The sequence below is a fragment of the Psammomys obesus genome, unplaced genomic scaffold (genome assembly GCF_907164565.1).
Source record: "Psammomys obesus unplaced genomic scaffold, mPsaObe1.curated_primary_1811, whole genome shotgun sequence".
Taxonomy (NCBI): domain Eukaryota; kingdom Metazoa; phylum Chordata; class Mammalia; order Rodentia; family Muridae; genus Psammomys; species Psammomys obesus.
This window is the reverse complement of record NW_026586816.1, coordinates 6,446,711-6,465,881: the sequence shown is the minus strand read 5'-3', so window position 1 is coordinate 6,465,881 and position 19,171 is coordinate 6,446,711. Positions and strand designations below refer to the sequence as shown.

General features: G+C 43.5%; 1 protein-coding gene across 1 annotated transcript in view; it reads left to right on the top strand.

The window, feature by feature from the left end:
• Positions 1-674: 674 nt before the first annotated feature.
• The window catches only part of Pcsk2 (proprotein convertase subtilisin/kexin type 2), a 260,339-nt gene continuing 241,842 nt past the window's right edge, over positions 675-19,171 (top strand). Inside the window, exon 1 of the mRNA XM_055602602.1 lies at positions 675-1,168. Coding sequence (XP_055458577.1) covers positions 995-1,168 — 174 coding nt within the window. The 5' untranslated portion in view covers positions 675-994. The remainder of the gene's footprint in view (positions 1,169-19,171) is intronic.

Below are 19,171 nucleotides of genomic sequence, written 5' to 3'. Positions count from 1 at the left end.
CCCCTGGACTGCCAGATGTTTAGCTTCTGGCCTGCTTGGAGCGTGGGGGAAAGAACGGAGAAAAGCTCTTTCCTATCCAGAGGAGTCACCTCTGGAAGGATGCTCTGTCCAGCCTGGGATTTGCCCAAAGTGGAGGGAGCGGGAAGGATCAATTTTGCTTTGTTATTGGGAGAAAGGGAGAGAGAGAAAGGGGAAAAGAAGGGAGAAAGAAGTGAGAAGAGGAAAGAGAGGAGAAGGGAAGATAGAGAAGCAAAGAGAGGAGAGTGGTTTGACTGCTGATGACTAGCAAGGAAGAGCAACAGGGAGCGGCCCGCGCCCCGCTCCCCTTGGGGCTTCTGAAGCCGCACGCACCGTAATTCCGTTCCCGGAGCTGTGCAGATTTCCACAAACAATGACATCACCGGGCGCCGGCGGCGGGCGGCAGCGGGGGGATTTTCCTAGGCGCGCAGCGGCCGGGCGGAGCAAGGGCGCTCCGGGGGGCGGGGGCGCGGGCTCGGAGCGCCCCCGGGGACCCGGGCAGCGAGCTGGGCCGGGAGGGCGGGGGCGGCGGGGGCGGGCTCGGGGCGGCCCGGGGCGGGGCGCGCCGTTCCGCTGGCCTCCATTGGCGGCTGGCGGGCGCGCGTCACCCGGGCTGGCGCTCGCCTCCAGCCCTGTGGAATTGAAGCCGAGGAGGAGCTGAAAATGCAGATTTAGCATCAAGCACAGACACACACTAGCTCTTTCTCTCGGGTACACACAGCTCCGCACATTCGCACCCCTGCCAGCCAGCCGGGCTGCACGACTCCACAGCTTCCCTGGCAGCCAGCTGCTGGTGGACAGCGCACAAATTTGCTCTTTGCCGAGCTTCTCTTCTGCCTCTTTTGCTATACAAAGATTTTTTTTAAAGAAAAACAGAAACAAAAAACTACATTCCTATTTTTAATTTGCATCTCCCTGCTCGTCCCCTGCTCCACCACCCTGCCCGCCTCGCAGCCCCACTTTTCACTCCTGAAGGATGGAGGTCGGTTGTGGATCGCAGTGGAAGGCTGCCGGGCTTCTCTTCTGTGTCATGGTTTTTGCGTCTGCTGAGAGACCGGTCTTCACGAATCATTTTCTCGTGGAGTTGCATAAAGACGGGGAGGAAGAGGCTCGCCAAGTTGCAGCAGAACATGGCTTTGGAGTCCGAAAGGTAAGATTTTCCCCATGCATTTCACATGTTGTTTCCAGAGGAGGGACAGCCTTGCGCAATCTCGTTGCAGATTTGCAAGTTTTCTGTCTTTTTTTTATGCTATGCAGCTATTCTGCCATCGGCTCTGAAAAACGACATTGCCTCCGGTGATCCTTCACGGGTTATGTAATTAAAATGCCCTTCATCTGTATTAGAAAGGTCAGCGAGATGATTTGTTGGTGTTGACTTGGTGTGGGAATAGGACGACCGCACCTTGCAAAGGCTGCTGTGCGCCCGGGCTGCTGTCCGAGGTACCAACTTCTCCGGGCTGCCTGGGGACAGAAGGATGAGGTCCAGAGCAGCTGGGCTGGACGCTGGCCGCTTTGCCGGGAAGCCTCCCCGCCCCCACGCCCCGGAGGAAGAGAGTTTCCCACCCAAATGGCTCAAAGATTGAGCGTCGCGTTCACCCCAGTTTTCCGACCCACGCCTGGAGGACTTCCCTCCCAGCGCCTTCCGTCCCTGCTTCTTTTTTTTTCCAGCGGACAAGAGCTTTCTGACTTGGAAACAAGGATGGGGTTCTCTGTCCAAAACACGCGCGGAACTTCTGCGCTCTGGCCCCCGCCTACGACCTCCCATCCCCAAAGCGCACTCCTCTTTGGAGAGTTCTCAGTTCGCTGCCGTAGGACACCACGGCGCCGAGAGAGGGGGATTCCCCCGGAGAAGTCTAGCCGTCCTCTCTGCGGGCAGCCAGCGTGGCTTTCCCAGGAGAGCACGGGGATCCCCATTCCAAGAAGTTGTCTGAGTTGAACTGTTCGAGCAATTGGATAGGGTTTCGGGCTTCGGTGCGTCGGGCCGCCTTGGGGGAAGTTAGGGTAGCCCTCCTGTGGGGAATGAAGGAGAAGGGTGCGCTTGGCGGGGCAATGTGTGACCAGCTTGTTCTTCCTTGGAAATATCTGCGTCCGAGATCTGGAGTGTCCTTAGAGGACCTGGCGCCGCTAGGGGAGAGTGGAGATGCAGGAGAAGTCAGGGTGAGGGGACCAGAAGGCCAAAGGACGCAGCTTGGCTCTGGTGGGCTGTCCCCTCCCTCCTGACCCGGCAAGGAGAGATGCTCTCCAGCACTGGGCTCTCTCCTTGGAGGGCAGCGCGGGTTGGTCTCTGTCCGAACTTGCTGTGCCTCTTGCCGATTCCCAGCCACCAGGAGGACGCCTCCAGGAACGCAGGGCTCTCCCGCCTCCATTCAGCAGCGCAGCGGCGCGTTTTCTACCTCAGCTAAGCTCGGCAGCCAGCGAGTTCCACTGAGGTCCTGGGAGAGGCGCGGGTCTGCGGGTGGCGCGCGGGCGGGTCTCACACACTGAGAACTAGTTGCTCCGGAGGAGTAACTAGTGTAACTAGAGCAGGGGGAGGATGCCAGAGTCCTGCTAATAGAGCAGTCTGTTGCCCCCCCCCCCCGGCTAGGGCCACGGCTGCTGCCGAAAGGCAGACACCCCATTTCAACACCCACCCCCGAAAACCGCAAGACCCAGCCTCCTAGCGTCATTGGATTTGAGTGACTATAGTTAGCCAATACCTTACAGTGAGAACTTTAATGTGTCAGAATCCTTGTATGCTTGCCTTTTTGAAAAAAATACTTACTTCATTATCAGGAGTGCTTGCGGGGGGGGGGGGATGAGGGGCTGACAGAGGCCAGAGGCACAGAAGCCGCTGGAGCTGGAATTACAGAAGGTTGTGGCTGCTCCATGTGGATCCTGGGACTGGCATTCACCCTCCACTCTGAGCCCTTTCTCTAGCCTGCTTACATACATTCTTACAGCGACTGTAAGAGTGCTTCTGTGCTGTGTAAGCAGCCTTGCTAGGGCTTGTGGGCCTGGGCTATGCTAGGCGGGAGGAGGCAGCATTCTTCAGCACCCTGGCAACCCTACCTGTGGGTGCCTTCTGTGCCAGCCCTCTCTGGCAGCGGAGGTAGACCTACTGCAATGCTTTCCCGCCTCCCGTTCTCCCCCTGTGAAAACACATTCTTAGGGTCTGATGCTAAAGCTTAATCAATGGTAAGAATAGCTGAGGCTGATAACGGCTTATGTCATCAATTTTCCAGTATAGTTAATTTTTTTTTATGGTAATGAGTAGTTCAATGAGAGCTTAACAGTTGTGATGGTGAAATGGAAGCTAGGGAGTATAGAAATAACCTTTTTTAAAATCAACCATTTTGGTAGACTTTGAACCAAAGGACACATGCACTTTTAGACTGACTATTTCTCCTCATTCTTTCTTGGAGAAGGGGCCACGGATTTTGCATTGCAATATAAAGCTGCAATTCCCTAACAGGCTTTTGCTTTGCTGTCTCTTTCCTTACCTTTCCTTATCCCCCTCAGATGGAACCTCCTAACCAAATCCTGAGACTTTTGCCCTAATACATATGCCAGGACTAATCAGTGTATGGCAAGGTACTTCTGGCTGAAGAGGCTTCATGGTGCAAAGCCTGCCTGCAATGCTCCCTCTTTCCCTCCTTTGGATCCATGCACTGTTGATCCTTCAAGACCTGGAGCTAAATCTTGCCTGATGCTACAGCCATGAAAAGCTTTCCTTCTCGCGAACATCCACAAGGCAGGAGTGGCAGGTACCTGTCACACCCTCAGCCACTCATGTAAATTACTGAAAGTGAGAGCTGGTTTGCTTTTCCATTGGGAAGTTAAGTGTTCAGAGCCCACACTGTCAGTGTTCCTGGCCTCCTCACCTTACCCAGCACACTGCTGGGCTTGACAGCCCTTAGAGAACTTACTAGCCTGCTGCGTCATTCTGTTCCCCAGTCACTGTTCTCTCTCGATCTCAGTGCACCTCTCTGTACGTATATCATTTATTTTGTATTTTAAACCCCAAAACATCCTTGTCAGTGGTCGCACCTTAGCAGCCTCCTAACTTTCTCCTGCTCAGTGTCAGGTATGAGAGATTCTCATTAGTTAGTTAATTCTTACATAGGAGGGGTGGGGATGCAGATGAGGGGAGCCTTCTGTGTTTCAGGGAACCTTATCCTAACCTCACAAAAGAAGTAAGATGTTCAGCATCAACGCTAGTTCTCAGATGAAATTCAAAGCTCTTATGAACTATCAAAGATCTTAAGTAACTGCCTGATGTTAGCAAAGGAAAGAACTCAAATATAAAATCAAATTCACTTGGCCAGCATCTGCTTCCAGGAAGCCATCCATGACTGTCAAGAACTTTGCTTTGGAGGCGCCATTTTGGAAATAAGAGAATTTTCCCTACCTTTCCTTCCTTTTCACCTTTGCTGTAATTCTCATTCGTTTGCTGTTGGCATGTGAACATGTCACTGACTACTGTGCTCATCTGTAAGCCTTGTCAGAAAATCAGAATGTAAAGATTCTGCCCTTTCCTGCCCCAATGTCACAGACTGTGCTAGGAAACAAAAGTCCAGGAAAGGTTTTGTTCGAGATCTAATGATTTTATCACTGGAAGAACTTTAGCAAATACTTATGTTTCTTCCACTAAGTAGAGGAAAATACCTGCCTAACTTTTTCTGTTTTATTTTGGCCTGGCCCTCACTCAAAAGCATGTTTCTATGGGATGCTCTGTCCGAAGAACAAGGTGGTAACAAAGCTGACTTCAGGCAGCACCTCCCACTCCTCAGCACACTGTTTTCTGACCTGTATAAACTGAAAAATAAAAATTTCTTACCAAAGTAATGACATTCCATATCAAGCAGTTTCAGCTAATTGTGGGCAAAAATACTGAGCAAAACAAAGAAAAAGTTAAGGGGTTTTTTTTTTTTTGAGAGATAACTTTTTAAACATTTTTGGACATTTTTCTTTTATTGTAATGTGTTTGGGTTTTTACCCATGGAGGACTAACGCTGCTTTGACAGGTAACATTGCAAAATAATTGTTATACGGGTAAAAATATTTTTCAGTTCTAAAAGCAATCTACAAATAATTGTGTTGACAGGTAATAAAAATAAATTTTAGATAATTGTACTTTATGGATATATAATTTAACTTAGGAAATAATATAGTTTAATATTTTCACAACGAACACACACTGTATCATGAGCACTGAAATGAAGAAACAATTATTATTAAAAACCATAAGGCCCCCATTGCTTCCTGGGTACTTCTGAGTTTGGGCAAACATAATCATCGATTTGGGAGATGCGGAAGTCCAGCAGGCACTCATATCCAGGTGGCTTCATAGCTATAGACTCACCCGGGGGTGGGTGAAAAGCCAAAGATGCATCTGTCCTAAGCAGAGGTTTGCTACCTTGTCGTGTTTCCCCGAGTAACCTGTTTACTATTTGCATACCATTTCCACCACATTAGGTGCTGGAAGTAGAAATTATTTACAGAAATATGTGTGCTGCTTACATCACATAGCACACGATTTTATATATAATGGATCAAGCATTTGGGACTTAGGTAAACACCAGGGTTGCTGGCACAAGCTCGCAGTAGCTCCTAATACTCAGTGGTGCAGGTATTTGGGTAGATGTGAATTGGTTTTCCATTGCTCTGTGTCCACGTGAGCTTTTATTGCCAGCTTAACACAATGAAGAGTCTCCTGTAAAAAGGAAGTCTCCGATGAGAAAACCTCCCAGGTCAGATTGGTGTGTGGCCAAGTCTGTGGGGAATTGTCTTGATGGTTGATTGATGTGGGAGGGCCCAGCCTGTGGTGGAGGGCGCCAGCCTGCACCCAACCAAGTTGTATAAGAAAGCTGAGCAGGAGCACAGGCGCTGGTAAGCAGTGTTTCTCAATGACTTTTTCCCCCATTTTTGTTTGAGTTCCTTCCTTATTGATGGGCTGTGACCTGGAATTGTAGGTAAAATTAACCATATCCTTCCCCAAGCTGATCCTGCTGGTGATGTTTACCACAGCAACAGAAAGCAAACTAGAGCACTATGTGATGGGTCCCTTCAATACGCACCCTGTGGACCTGCACTGAGTCTGGCAGGTTTTAGCAGAGCACTTCGCTTAAGTCCTCAAAAGATAAAATCAGAGCATCAGCCAGCTGTGACCCCACCTCGAAGCGTGCACCAGGTGCACCCAGATTTTCAGAAGCATTTTTCCCTCGTGGATGCAGACCCAGGATCTTCATTTCCACACTGGCTACTGTTCAGAGCAAGGCTCAGCAACTAGAGGCCCCCTTCACCTACTCACAGCCAGCCCCCATCCACATGCCTTCTATCTGGAAAGGCTCTGCCCCTTTCTTAGGTTAACCTGATTAGGTCAAGCCCACCCAAATAATTTCTTTTCTGATTTTTATTCCTGAAAATCAACTAATTTGGAAGCCTACATATATTTGGTTATCACCTCCAACATTTTATAATCTAATCACAGAAATAAAATTCACCCATTTACATTCCCCACACACACACTGCCTCACTCGAACAAGGAGATTATAAAGGCCATCAGCAGTAGGAAACAGAAGTCTTGAGACACCTCTCAGAATTCTGTCTACTAAGACAAGCAGCCACAGGGTCTCTCCAAGCAATCATAACATTTTGCATTCCCACCAGCAGTGCCTGAGGGTTCCAGCTCTCAACCACCCTTGATAGTTCACACCCTTTTGCTCTTAGCCACTCAGGTGGTTGTATGGTCCTATCAGCTTCCAATTTCCACTGATGAATAGCTAAAGTGAAATGCCTCACAACGTGTTATGATTTGGAGACTCTTTTTATTTAGTATTTATTTATAACTGTTCAGAGTGCTAAGAATGAAAAACCAGATGATCAGCCCTAAGAGGGACACCGACTTTAACCCTATCATCATCAAGGCTCAGGGAACGGCGTGGAAGAAGTGGTAGAGAGGATGTAAGAGCCAGTGATGGGAAGAAGTACTGTAAAATGCTGTCACAGCCATGAATTCCTGATGACTGTGATTACTTATATAAGAGCTATAAAAGATCAAGACAGCCCAAATTTCATCACAGATGGGACAGATGCTCTCCAGGCCGCTGTTGTTTACTAAGGAGCTATTGGCAATGGATTGGCAGCTTCTGGAGTTGGGAGAGTCATTGTTTTCTGAAGATGTAACCTCTTGAAGGTTTCTTACCCACCATTTGATGCCCCCACACACACATATGGACAGGACTAACTGGATTTAGTGGCTTATCACAAACAAACAAACAAAAAAAATCATGAGGATGGGAGGGGACTTCCTGTGAGGAACATTTGGAGAGTTGGAAGAGGAGAAATAGAAGGTAGATATGACCACATTCCATTGTATACCTTTACAATATTCTCAAATATTTAAAAAATGAAAGAATGTGGTTGCAACAACAACAAATAAAAACAATGAATTCTTTGTGGGATCTGAGCACAGTGGTGGGTGCCTAGAATTAGGTATCTTTTGTTGGTAGTGACAATGATCAGAAAATGGCAGAGTAGCACCCTTTTACACAATGAAACAGCCATGTGTTGGGCTTTTGCAGGCTTTGCAAAAAATTAGGAAAGCAATAGGCCACAGCCCAATAACAACACATCTGTGGACTAGTAATAGTCCATGAAATGGCCCCGATCCAAGATTTCTCTGGAGTTGGTTAATCATAGACCATCGTGATTGTTGCAGCTGGTCATTCTGGTTTCCTTAGCAATTTTGACTGGCTAGCTGCCTTGGAAAGGAGAATCATTTCTATGAGGTAGACAACCCAGGCTACTGGAGATCCAGATTCCAGAAAGACACCTGTAGGATCAGCTAAAATCTTAGTCATCAAACTCAATTCCCTTTTCCTTGAACTGGAGTAAATGAACGTTTCTCAGCCTGTGCTGTAGACAACTGTGACCAAGTAACATTTATACCCACGTTATGTTAGCAGAGACAACGTATTCTTGTCCCGTGCTTGGTGCATTAAAAAATCCTATCAAGTGACCCTTTACATTTTTTCTTCTGAGGCTGAATGATGTTGAGAAGAGCAACTTTGAAAGCCAAATCATGACAGTAACCTAGTCACAAAATGAAAGGAGTCCATATTCTGATTGCTGACCCAGAAGACTTTCCATGAGTGAGAAATAAACTGTTATGGTAGAGCACCGAGATTTGGGGGGTTATCTTTCGAGCAGGCAGCATTACCCAGGCTAATATGCTATCAGAAAATATCCCCTCTTTATGTTGCTAGACTCCGCCTCTAACCTTACAACTAAAGCAAGCCAAATTACAACAAAAATAATCCCCCAAAGCCTTTGAGAACTCCTATGTCCTTATCTCATGTTGTCAGTTAACTCTCCAAATTTTTTAAATTTATTTTCTCTAGAAAAGACATAAATCTCTTTCAAAGCACTGTCCTCCTACTGCAGCCAATAATACTGCTCATAATGGATGTTTAATATGTTCTTCTTTGATGACAAAACTCTTGGACCACAAGATAATAATTTGGCCATAAGCACAAAAAGAATGTGCTGGAAAAAGTGTGGTTCCAAAAACTATCCCTGTAGGATCCTTTTCTGTGTAAGAAAGAGTTCTGCCAGGAAGTAAAAGCAATTGACAATCATCAAGTGAGCCATTGGCACATTTCTGTTTCCCTAAAACTCCCAACTTGGAAATTAACAGCAGTGAAATGGAGGAGAGCTTTGCACAGAAAAAAATAAAATAAAATCTGTAATTAAAGTACGAGCAAGTACAGAAGGAGAGAGGGTGGTGCTTCTTTTCTTAACTGAATAGAAATGAAAATCTAGATTTATTTTAGGGGCTCTTACTGCTGTAGATGATGTTACAGCATGAGGGTGAGGGAGGCTACAGCTGAATTTTCTGTAATTCTACATTCAGCCATGACTTCTCAAAGAAGCCAAGTTTAAGAAAAAAAAAGTGAGGTTTATACTACCTCTCTCTTTTCATCTCACTTTTGCATTCATATCCATCATTTGAAAAATAAATAAATAAATCTCTACTGTACTTGTACACTTTCATTTGTGATCCAAATAACTGTGACGGTCAAAAACACGGGTTATATTTTACTTTCTTCGTTGAATTTATTGTTCACAAAGCCCATTCATTGGTTTTCAAGATCACAGATGGATAAGAAATAAACAAAACACAGCTGAGTTAATGCTGCCATCCTGATGTGTACGAACAGATGAAACTAATGTGTGAATAATGACACTGATTTAGCAGGTGATTCTAAAGTTTTTATCCCGAAGCTAATTTGACCACAATGTTTTGGGGAAGTGTGATGTGATGAACTCTTCTGTTGAGTATCGACAAATAAAACAAGCCATTACCCTGGATTAAATAACAGTGCAAACTCTGGCACACAGTGAAACAAAACTGAGGGCTTCATAAGATATTGATGGTAGGTTGACAAGGACAGAAGGAAAAGGCAAGATCCAGGTCACTCTTCACTCGTAACTTTAAATTTGACATTAAATTCCACACACAGCCATTTATTTTCCTAATCTTGCTATCTTTTAAAGTGCCAAGTAAAAAGAGCACTGTGAGAAGTGTTTAAAAACGTTATCCCAAGTGTCATTACTCAGAGATGACAATCACCAACATTCTAATGCAGATATCTGTGTCTGAACATGTAGGAAGAAAGAGAAATGAGCAAACTTCTTACAGGAATGGAATCACATCATACATACTGGTTTTATGTTTTCAACCATCCCTGATTTAATCATTATAGATGTAAAACATTTAAACATTATAGGCATAAAACAGTAGAGTAATAGAAAACTAAAATTATACTCCAAACAAGTTTGCTATGTAAAAGATACTTTCTAATAAATTTCCCTGAATTTAAGAAAAACACATGTAAGACTTGTGAGTTTGTCATTACATGTTGGGGAAAGAAATAATATGTAAACATCTATTTAATTGCATGTTTAATTATTTAATTACATATTCAAATTGTAATGGGTATAGACTCAGTGATTTGCAAAATGGAGAATTAGGATCCTAGGACCTCCCAGTATTCTACTGCTTATTATCAGTATGTTAGCTGTCACTTCTGTTTCATGTCACATAAATGTTAACTTTCTACATAAAGCCATGATCATAGTATTCTTTACATTTATTCTACCTGAAATTCACTTCCAATTCCACTATAAATACTTTTGCTGGACTTCTTCAAGCCCAAATTGCCCATTCTCATTAAAGTTTTCGGTTTTATTGAAAAACAAAGAAGGCAGTGTAAGCATAAGAAGAAAGTCGTCCTCAGTTTGGGATTAAAGGATTACAGAGGAAAAATGGACAGTGAAGTTTTATTTGTTACGTAATTGATAACCATGAAGTGAGCCGCTGGAACACTTCAGTTTCCCTAGAATTCCCAACTTGGGAATTAACAGTAAGAAATTCAGGAGATCTTTGCACAGAATAAAATAGTCTGTAGTTAAACATGATCAAATACAGCTGCAGATGAAGCTATGGTGATAGCATTGCTATGCTTTGAATATGAGATGTCTCCAACACACTTTTGTTTTGAGCACTTGGTCCTTAGATGGTGGCACTACTTTGATACACCATGGAGTCCTTGGGACATGCTGCCTGGTTAGTGCACATGGGCCACCAGTGGTCTTAGAGGGCTTTTACTCATTCTTGCTGCTGCTTCTATTCTCTGATCCCTGATTGACCATGCTGTGAAGAGAAGCTGCCTCAAATTCCTACCATTACAGCAGAGATTCCCCTGTTGCCAAGCGACTGTATTTCCTGAAACCATGAGCCAAAATAAACCCTTCCTCTCCTAGGCTGCTTCTGTCATGTATTTTGCACACTGATACGAGAGATAACCAATGTAAATAGGCATCGTAATTGTTTCAAAGGGCTAGAAATCAAAGTCAACCTTAGAGAAAGGGAGGAGAGGATGGGACTGGAAGGCAAACAAAATGTGGACACTGCAAGTCGAGAGAGGCCTGACAAAGGGCTTACGATGATTTGTGGACAGTCATGGACACAGTGGCTAACTGGGGAGAAAGACTTAGAATAATGCCAGAGTCATTTTCTAAGGCAACATTCAATTGGGAGCAGAGAGAAAAGAAGTCTTGACCCTGGAATTACCAGAGCTCTCTGAGATCACACAGTGGCCCTCAGTGCTGTCCTGTCTGGGTGGAACTGTCTGACAATTTCACTGACACGCATTGATGATGATAGTTTTTCCAGCCTGGGAGTGGCATTTTCTCGGAGTAGAATGTAAGATGAAGAGGTTGGTATGCACTGAGTAAGCTGAGTGGACTCAGAAAGGAGCCTCCAAAAGAAAGGTTAAGTGTGAAAGGTCAAGACAAATGGGGATGCCAAATGCCAACAAGAAGCTTCCTTCAAGAAGCATGGTGGTGAAAGGAGAGAGAAAGCAGTGTGGTTTGGTGTCATTAAAATGACTCTGATGAACAATGATTTCTAAACACTTGTCACACCACTGGCAGATTGCTACTCCACCAAAATATTGTGACATTCCTCACTAATTGAGTCTGTATTATTCTAACTGGTTTATTCAGAGTCATTTACATTTTCACAAATAATAACTACCAATTATAGAATTACAGCCTGTCAGAACAGAAAAAGATTTTTAGAACAGTACTGGTTTTGCCCTTCATTTTACACATGAGGAAGAGGAGATTAAATATAATATTTGTGTGGTCTTTGTTTATTTGCTGGTTTAATTTTCTGGATATTTGTTTGTGTTTGATTTTTTGTTTTGATTACTTTGCTATATTGTTTGTTTTGTTTTATTTTTCAGATAAGAGTTTCCTTTACAGTCCAGGTTGACTACTCACTATGTACCTCAGCGTGGCCTCAAATTCATGATAATCCACCTGCCTTTACCTATCAAGTACTGAGATTCCAGGCATGAGCAGCCATGCTTAGTGAATTAGTTGTATAATTGGGTGTTTGTGTAGTGAGAATGGCTCCCATGACTCACATGTTTGAATATTTAGCCCCCAGTGGAACTCTTTGGAAGGATTAGGAGGTATGGCCTTATGGAAGAGGCATTCCATTGGGAGGGGTAGGCTTTGAGGGTTCAAAAGACTTGAACAATTGGCTCCTCCTTGTGGATCCAAATGTGAACTCTCAGCTGTTCTTGCCACCATCCTTCACCATGTTTTTCTCCATCATGGAATCTAATCTTCTAAAACTGTAAGCTCAATTAAATGCTTTATTTTCTATGTTACCTTAGTCATAGTGTTTCATCACAGCAATAGGAAAGCAAGTAAGATAACTTTCGATGGACACTGAGTCCTGTTGCTTATTAGCTGTGCTTTGGAAGCATTGAGCCAGCTTTTCAGGATGACTGAGACAGCAAACTAGAGCAAATGATATTCCTGTGAGTGACTGGCTTCAAAAGCCGTTTCGATTCATTGAGCTAACCACATAAATTCACTCCACATTCTCCTGATCTGCATTTCATGATTTTACACCTGAAATGTTTATGAATTCTAGCTTTCTAAAAAAAGTTGCTCATAGATTCATGGACTCCAGCAAAGGCCTGTTGGATTTACCTTTGGTGAAAGACAGCATAAGAATATATATTTTTCTGAGCACACTCTTGGCAAGAGTATTAATTACTTTTTCTATTTCTGTATTAAAGCATCATGACCAAAGGCAACTTATAAAGGGGAGGGGGTATTTGAACTTATAGTTCTAGGAAGATAAGAGTCATTAAGAGAGGTATCCTGGAGCAGGATAATGAGAACTCACATCCTTTGCTGTCAGCACAAAACAAAAAAGCAACTGGAAATGCTGTCAGTTTTTTATACTCTGAAAGCTGACCTACAATAACGTATCTACCCCAACAAGACAATACCTCCCAATCCTTCCCAAACATCTCCACCAAGTGGAGACCAAATGCTCAAACATACGAACCTACTGGAAAAATTCTCATCCAAACTACCATAGTAACTAACACAGTGCTGTGCATTTGGTAAACACTCAACAAATATCTAAATAAATGATGAGGTAGACATAAAATCTTAGTATCACCATTCGATGCTCTCTATTAAATAGGCAGGTGTATCATGAGATGCTGCAGTAAAGAAAGCTAAATGGGTAAATTATTTGCTGCACAAGTGTGAGCAAATCACACAACCATGGATGAAGGGATGAATGTGGCTATGTATGCCTCTGACTGAGGTCCTGGGAAACAGATATAACAGATTCCTAGGCTCAGCTGCAGCCTGTCTAGCTGACTTGGTGCTCTAGAGTCTCTAGGTTCAAAGAGAGACTCAGTATCGAAGTGATAGGAGAAGATGGTCGAAGCTGACCTTTGGCCTCCATGCATGCAAACACAAGCTGGACAACCTGTGTGTGCAGACTCATTCACAGAAAACTCAAACAAAACTAAGCATACAGAAACTGGTAATCTGACTGCCCTATTTTATGCCTGTGTTACATGGCTCCCCACTGACTAATTGCTCTTCATGGCCTAACATTCTGTGACTTGATTGTTGATTAAGAACTTAGTGATAGAGTAGAAAAAGCTGATCCACAATACTATAATTCTTTTTTGTTGACATGTTCTTGGCTTCTGTAAGAGAAAACATAGATTCACCAGATAGCAGCCATTATCTTTCATTGTGATAGGAGTTCAAACTCAAAATGGTGGTTGACCTCCAAAAATCAATTCTAGTTTATTTTTGATGATTATATTCCCATGCACTATCATGGGATGTGGGGAGCAAAAAAGATCTAGCAGATCCCAGAACATAGAGAGAAGGTGTGAACCAACCATCTATGCTCTTTCGAAGTCTAAGAGCAGCATTTTGTGGTGAGATAAAGGAAAGGATGAAGAAGAGGAAAGTTAGGATGAAGAGGAGGAATGATAGGATCCAGCTGGATGCTTGCATCTTCAGGGAGGTTTGGCATGAGCCATAATTTGAAGCCAGAAATGGAGGCCGGAAGTAAACTCCCCCAGGCAGTTAACTGGGGAAAAGGAAAGGCCCAACGGATGATTGTGGGAGGCCTGAACCAGTTAGCAACAGAGTAAACAAGAACACGTAGAGGAGATGGTAGAATGTTCAGTTTGTGGGGTGTGTACTGAGTGCATCCCATAAGCAAGTATGATGTAGGTCACTGAAACATGGACTTTGAGACAAAAACAAACAAAGAAACAAAACAACCATGATTCAATCCCTTCTATCTAACAAAGGTTTAAATAGATGATAGAAAAGATCAAATCCAGGTATATTGTATAACCTTTTTGAGCCTTTGAGTGCCTCAGAGTTACAAATTCTCCTCGACTAAAGCAAACTATATAGTCAAATTCAGAGCCAGTGTGAGAGCAAACTAACTCAGAGAATGGATTTATGGAGACCTGAAAAAATGGAAGTAATTACCATGACCTTCTCCTCCGATGGTCACCATATCTTTGAATTGTTCCATTAAGAGGAGGGAAAACTTTAAAGCCAGCAGCCCCATTTCTCTTTGCTTGGGGTTGCTCTTGGAGAACATCAAATCTCTAGTCTTTCCAGCCCCCTGTGGATGAATCATGAACACAAGAGAACACCCCCAGGCAGAGAGGTACATGAAAAGCCCTGGTATTTACAGGAACTATTTTCAGGATAACTCTAACATGAGCCAAGGAAATGCAGGCAGGGTATCACCATCATCTGCCTGAGAGAGGAGTTAAAGCTGGATAAAACAGCTTTATCTCAGGGGCTGGAATCCCAAAGAGAAGCTCTTCTGGAAACAGGTAGAGCAGTGGTGAGTCTCTGTGTGAAGCTATGGAAGACTTCACGAAGCAGGCAATGTGAGGATGATGCGAGTTCCACTGGGGTTTGTAGTTTGAACAGATTAAAATGAAAGGAAGTTTATAGAAGAAAACACAAGATGTGTAGGAAAGTGCCCAGACATCTTAAAGAGGCTGCAAATTGTTTTCTGACTAGAGGCTAAGAGCCTGGGAGATGTGGTTGAATTGAGCCAGGGCCAACTCATGAAAAGTTTCCCTCCACAAGCTGAGGAGTTTACGTTTCACATATAAAGAGAAGGAAGCATTCTCTGATACTTAAAAAGCTTATGGCCATATACAGGAAACCCTAGGATGATCAGTGAGTCAACAAGAAATGGAGGGGAGCTAGGTCTCAGCCCTGTTCCATTTGTTCTACAAAATATTCACAAATCAACAGCAGACAGCACTTCACTTTTAATAGATGAGTTACTAGGACGCTAGGTCCTAGATCTTTCATCCCATTGCCACTGGCTGATGACATCAATGATGCTAATGGTTTGATTAATTACTGTCCTCAAGTCGCAATAAATAGCTATTGGAAGCAGCCAGTTATATCCATGAAGTTTAATCCAGCTAAGAACAAAACACATGTAAGTACATTTTACAAGACAGACTCTCATATGAAAGCCAAATTTTTTAAAGGGAGGAGGAACAGAAGAGCAACATTGGGATGCTAGCCCACCTGAGAGAGGCAGAAGGTTCCCCGACACACCAGAGAAATAACATTCATTCTAAGTTTTCCTTCAGGGATAATGGATGGATAGAAAGGCTAGTGAGAATGTGGCTTAGTCAGATTCCCTCTACCTGCTTCATTACCTGGCTGACCCAGTTTGTCATCCTACACTTGATATGCTCAGTCCTTAGGCATAAATAATAGTTTGAATCCCATGCAGTCTGTTTTTATACTCAGTATTAAAACAAAGAACAACTCAGCTGTTTCATGCTGCTGTGCTCCCTCTTAAAGGGAAATATGTTCTTAGACTGTTGTTCATGGAGAGAAAATGCTTAGGTATGGCCCAGAAGTGGCCAAAGGTTGGCTAGAGTCATGTGTTCCAAGGGTTGGACCAATGACTTTCTGTTCCTTTCAGGTTCCTTATACACTGACACTAGCAAATCTGTTGATTTGGGGAGAACAGTCATCATTATTTTATTAACAGGTCTTTGTAAAGCTCTGTGGAGATAAGGAATACTTAAACTGATAGATACTCCTGGATAATGACAGGATCAACTTTATAAGCAAAGGGTTTTACCAGTTCTTTGGGTAGGTTGGTAAATTTGCCTAATCCGGTGTGTTCATTTAGCTTTTTGGAATACCTGCTTTATGAGTTGGGGGGTGAAAGCACTCAGTCTTCTGCACATGAATAGCCTTCTTAGGCCACACCAACCTTTTGTGACACTAACCAGCTGCAGCTGAACGCTGTCTTCTATGATAGCTACTTACTCAAAGCAAGGATAGCCTGCCTCCACTGGCCTCATGTTCACACAAGAGCTAGAGACAGCCAAAGTAATGAGCCTGCTTTACTGCATGAAAGACATCTGTTTAAAGGATCTGTGGAGCCTTCACTCCTCCAGCAAAATCGTATTTACTTTATTCATCTAAATAATGTGACATGCTCGCCTTCTGCATGAAATTATCTCGTGCTGCTTCTCATTGATTGAGTTTTATGAGACAGCATATGATTTTATGTGCATCCATATGCTGCTCTGCTGGGAGTGGAATGTCCTCTTCTTGAGTGCTTTCAGTTACTATATCCTCTTACAGTTTTAGCATCATTGGATGTACTGAAAATGTCTGTTTCTTCATCGCCACTGAAACAGTCTTTGTTCATTGTTATATTGACCTTTGTATGTGGCAGTCCACGATGCAGCCTGCCCTCAGTTTGTTGGTTAATTGTTAGGCAGGTGTGGTCATAACTAAAGTTATAAACCTATGCTAGGCACACTTAAAAGGCTACACATTGCCTCAAGAAGCACACCTAATACCCATGCCAAAACACTTTGCACCAACCTAACCATGAGAACATGTCAGACATGTTCTGAAGGACGGTATAAAATAATTACCTGGCCTCTTCAAATGTGAGAAAGTGAGGAAAGCAAGGGTACATAGTAACAGTCGGTCTGTGTCCATGAAAAAGCAGCAGAGCTTTTGAAACTATATGGCATTCCAGCTGTTGGCTTCTAAAACACAATAAACTTATTTTACTATATATCCCTTTTTCCTTCACCACCATCTCTATGCTTCCTGTTGTTCTGTTTCATTGATACTGATGTTGATATCTGAATATTTAATTTGTCCTGATATCATTGTTCAAAATATAAAGTTGGAAAGATAGATGGTCATGATAGATGACAAATAGCTAATGATGATAGATGATAAATTATAGATAAGTAAGTAGATAAACTATAGATTAGATAAGTGATAGATAGATAGATAGATAGATAGATAGATAGATAGATAGATAGATAGACAGATAGATAAGATAGATGATAGATAATAGGTAAATAGGTAGGTAGGTAGATAGGTAGATAGATAGACAGACAGACAGACAGACAGATGAGTGGATGTTGGATCAATGGCCTGCACCAGTTTCTTCTCTCTCATCTCTCTTGCAGTATGCCATGTCTTGCCTTACTATTATGTACAATTATTAAAGAAAATCTAGAATGTTCTCTGAAATGTCACAAAAATGCAGTTCCCATCCCTGTTTGTTAAATGCAAACCCTCAAATATAAGTGACAAGTAATTATCAGCTGAGCAGTTTACAATCCTGGCCGTATTGTTTCGTCACCTACTTTTATTCTTGAAACATCTTGACAGTAGTTCAAGGACAGAGTTTTAAAAATATTCAGATATAGACTGACTCCTGAGCTTCCCCTAAACACCCCCAGCCAAGCCCACCTGAGGGTCATGAAAGTAAATAGGGAGGGAGGTTAAATTCAAGAAAGCCACCAGGAGAAGCAGCTTCTGCCAGCAAGGGAAGCCTTGGAGGGTGCTGGATCTCCATGACATGGTCACTTCGAAGAAGTAGAACACAGAAGCACAACATTAGGGATAGAGTCCACCAACACAGCCTTTCTGGAACATCCATGCCTTGTCTCTGAAAGGCCTGCATATGCTCAAGAAAGGCAGGTACATGCTCCATCAGAATGTCCTGGCTTTTGGTGCTGGGTTTCTCTGATGCTGGGACAAGCAAGTATGTAGGTTCAAATAAGTGCTTCAGCTAGAGCCGTGCATGGGAGGGAAATGAAGCAAAAAGGAGAGGAGAGAGGCAGTGAAACACATTGCTGGGATCCGTTGAATTTTGTAACATACTGAGAGTTTTTAACTCTCTGAAAGTCTGAGTTAGTAGTAGTATTATGCCAGCACCCAGCCTGAGTCTACACACTGACAGTTGGCTGTGAACCCCCTTCGCACTCCTTTTCTCCCTTCTTGTGGAACCGTGTGTGACAGACCTTAGGAGAATAAAGTGATAGCACCTGTAATAATGTGTGAACATGTACCTCTGTTTGAATGTGTGTGTGTCCATCCATGTCTGTGTGTGTGTGTGTGTGTGTGTGTGTGCGTGTGTTTAGGAAGAAAGTCATTTAAATGTGTAGAACATGCCTATAATGTGAGAAGTTTCTTTCGGGGTACTCAGCTGAGTGCATGGGGACTACTCCTGTTTGGAATGTCTCCACTGTTTGTAACACCAGAACTATTCTTAGATATGGAGGATTTCAAGCATCAACATCAACTCACTGAGATGTCTGTGTGCAAAGTGCCTTCTCCTGCTGGGAGGCACATAGCATCTCTCTTCCCTTCCCGATGGGGCTCCTGCTTGCACAGTGTTCCCAAACAGCTGACTGTGTTAGAAGACAGTAGATCTAGAGGCTGTGCTCCAAAGATAAGAAGCAAAGTAGCCAATGTCTGCAGGTAAATATTCCATTAATTTGTGATTGGTCAATGTATCTGTTTATACATTGCCCAAGAGGAAGCTCATTAGAGTTTCTGAATTTAGCCTCATCACACCAATTAGCTCAATTTTCTTCCATGGCCCAGAGAGCTCTTAACAAAGAAACCAGCATCATGGTTCCCAAGGGCCCAGGGGTAGGGATGTCACTCACAGTCTGGATACACATGTGAGTTCCACTCACTTTGCCATGAATTCCAGCCCAGGGTCTCACAGATTCATGTTTACAAAGATGAGTGGAAAACAGAATTAGGAAGGATGCAGAAGGGACTCTTGGGAGACATGATCCCTCACCCTCCTGGTGGTCAGGGGTTTGGTTCTTTTGAGCTTCTGTGCAGATGCATAAGTCTCTCTCTCTGTCACTCTCTCTCTGTCACTCTGTGTGTGTGTGTGTGTGTGTGTGTGTGTGTGTGTGTGTGTGTGTGT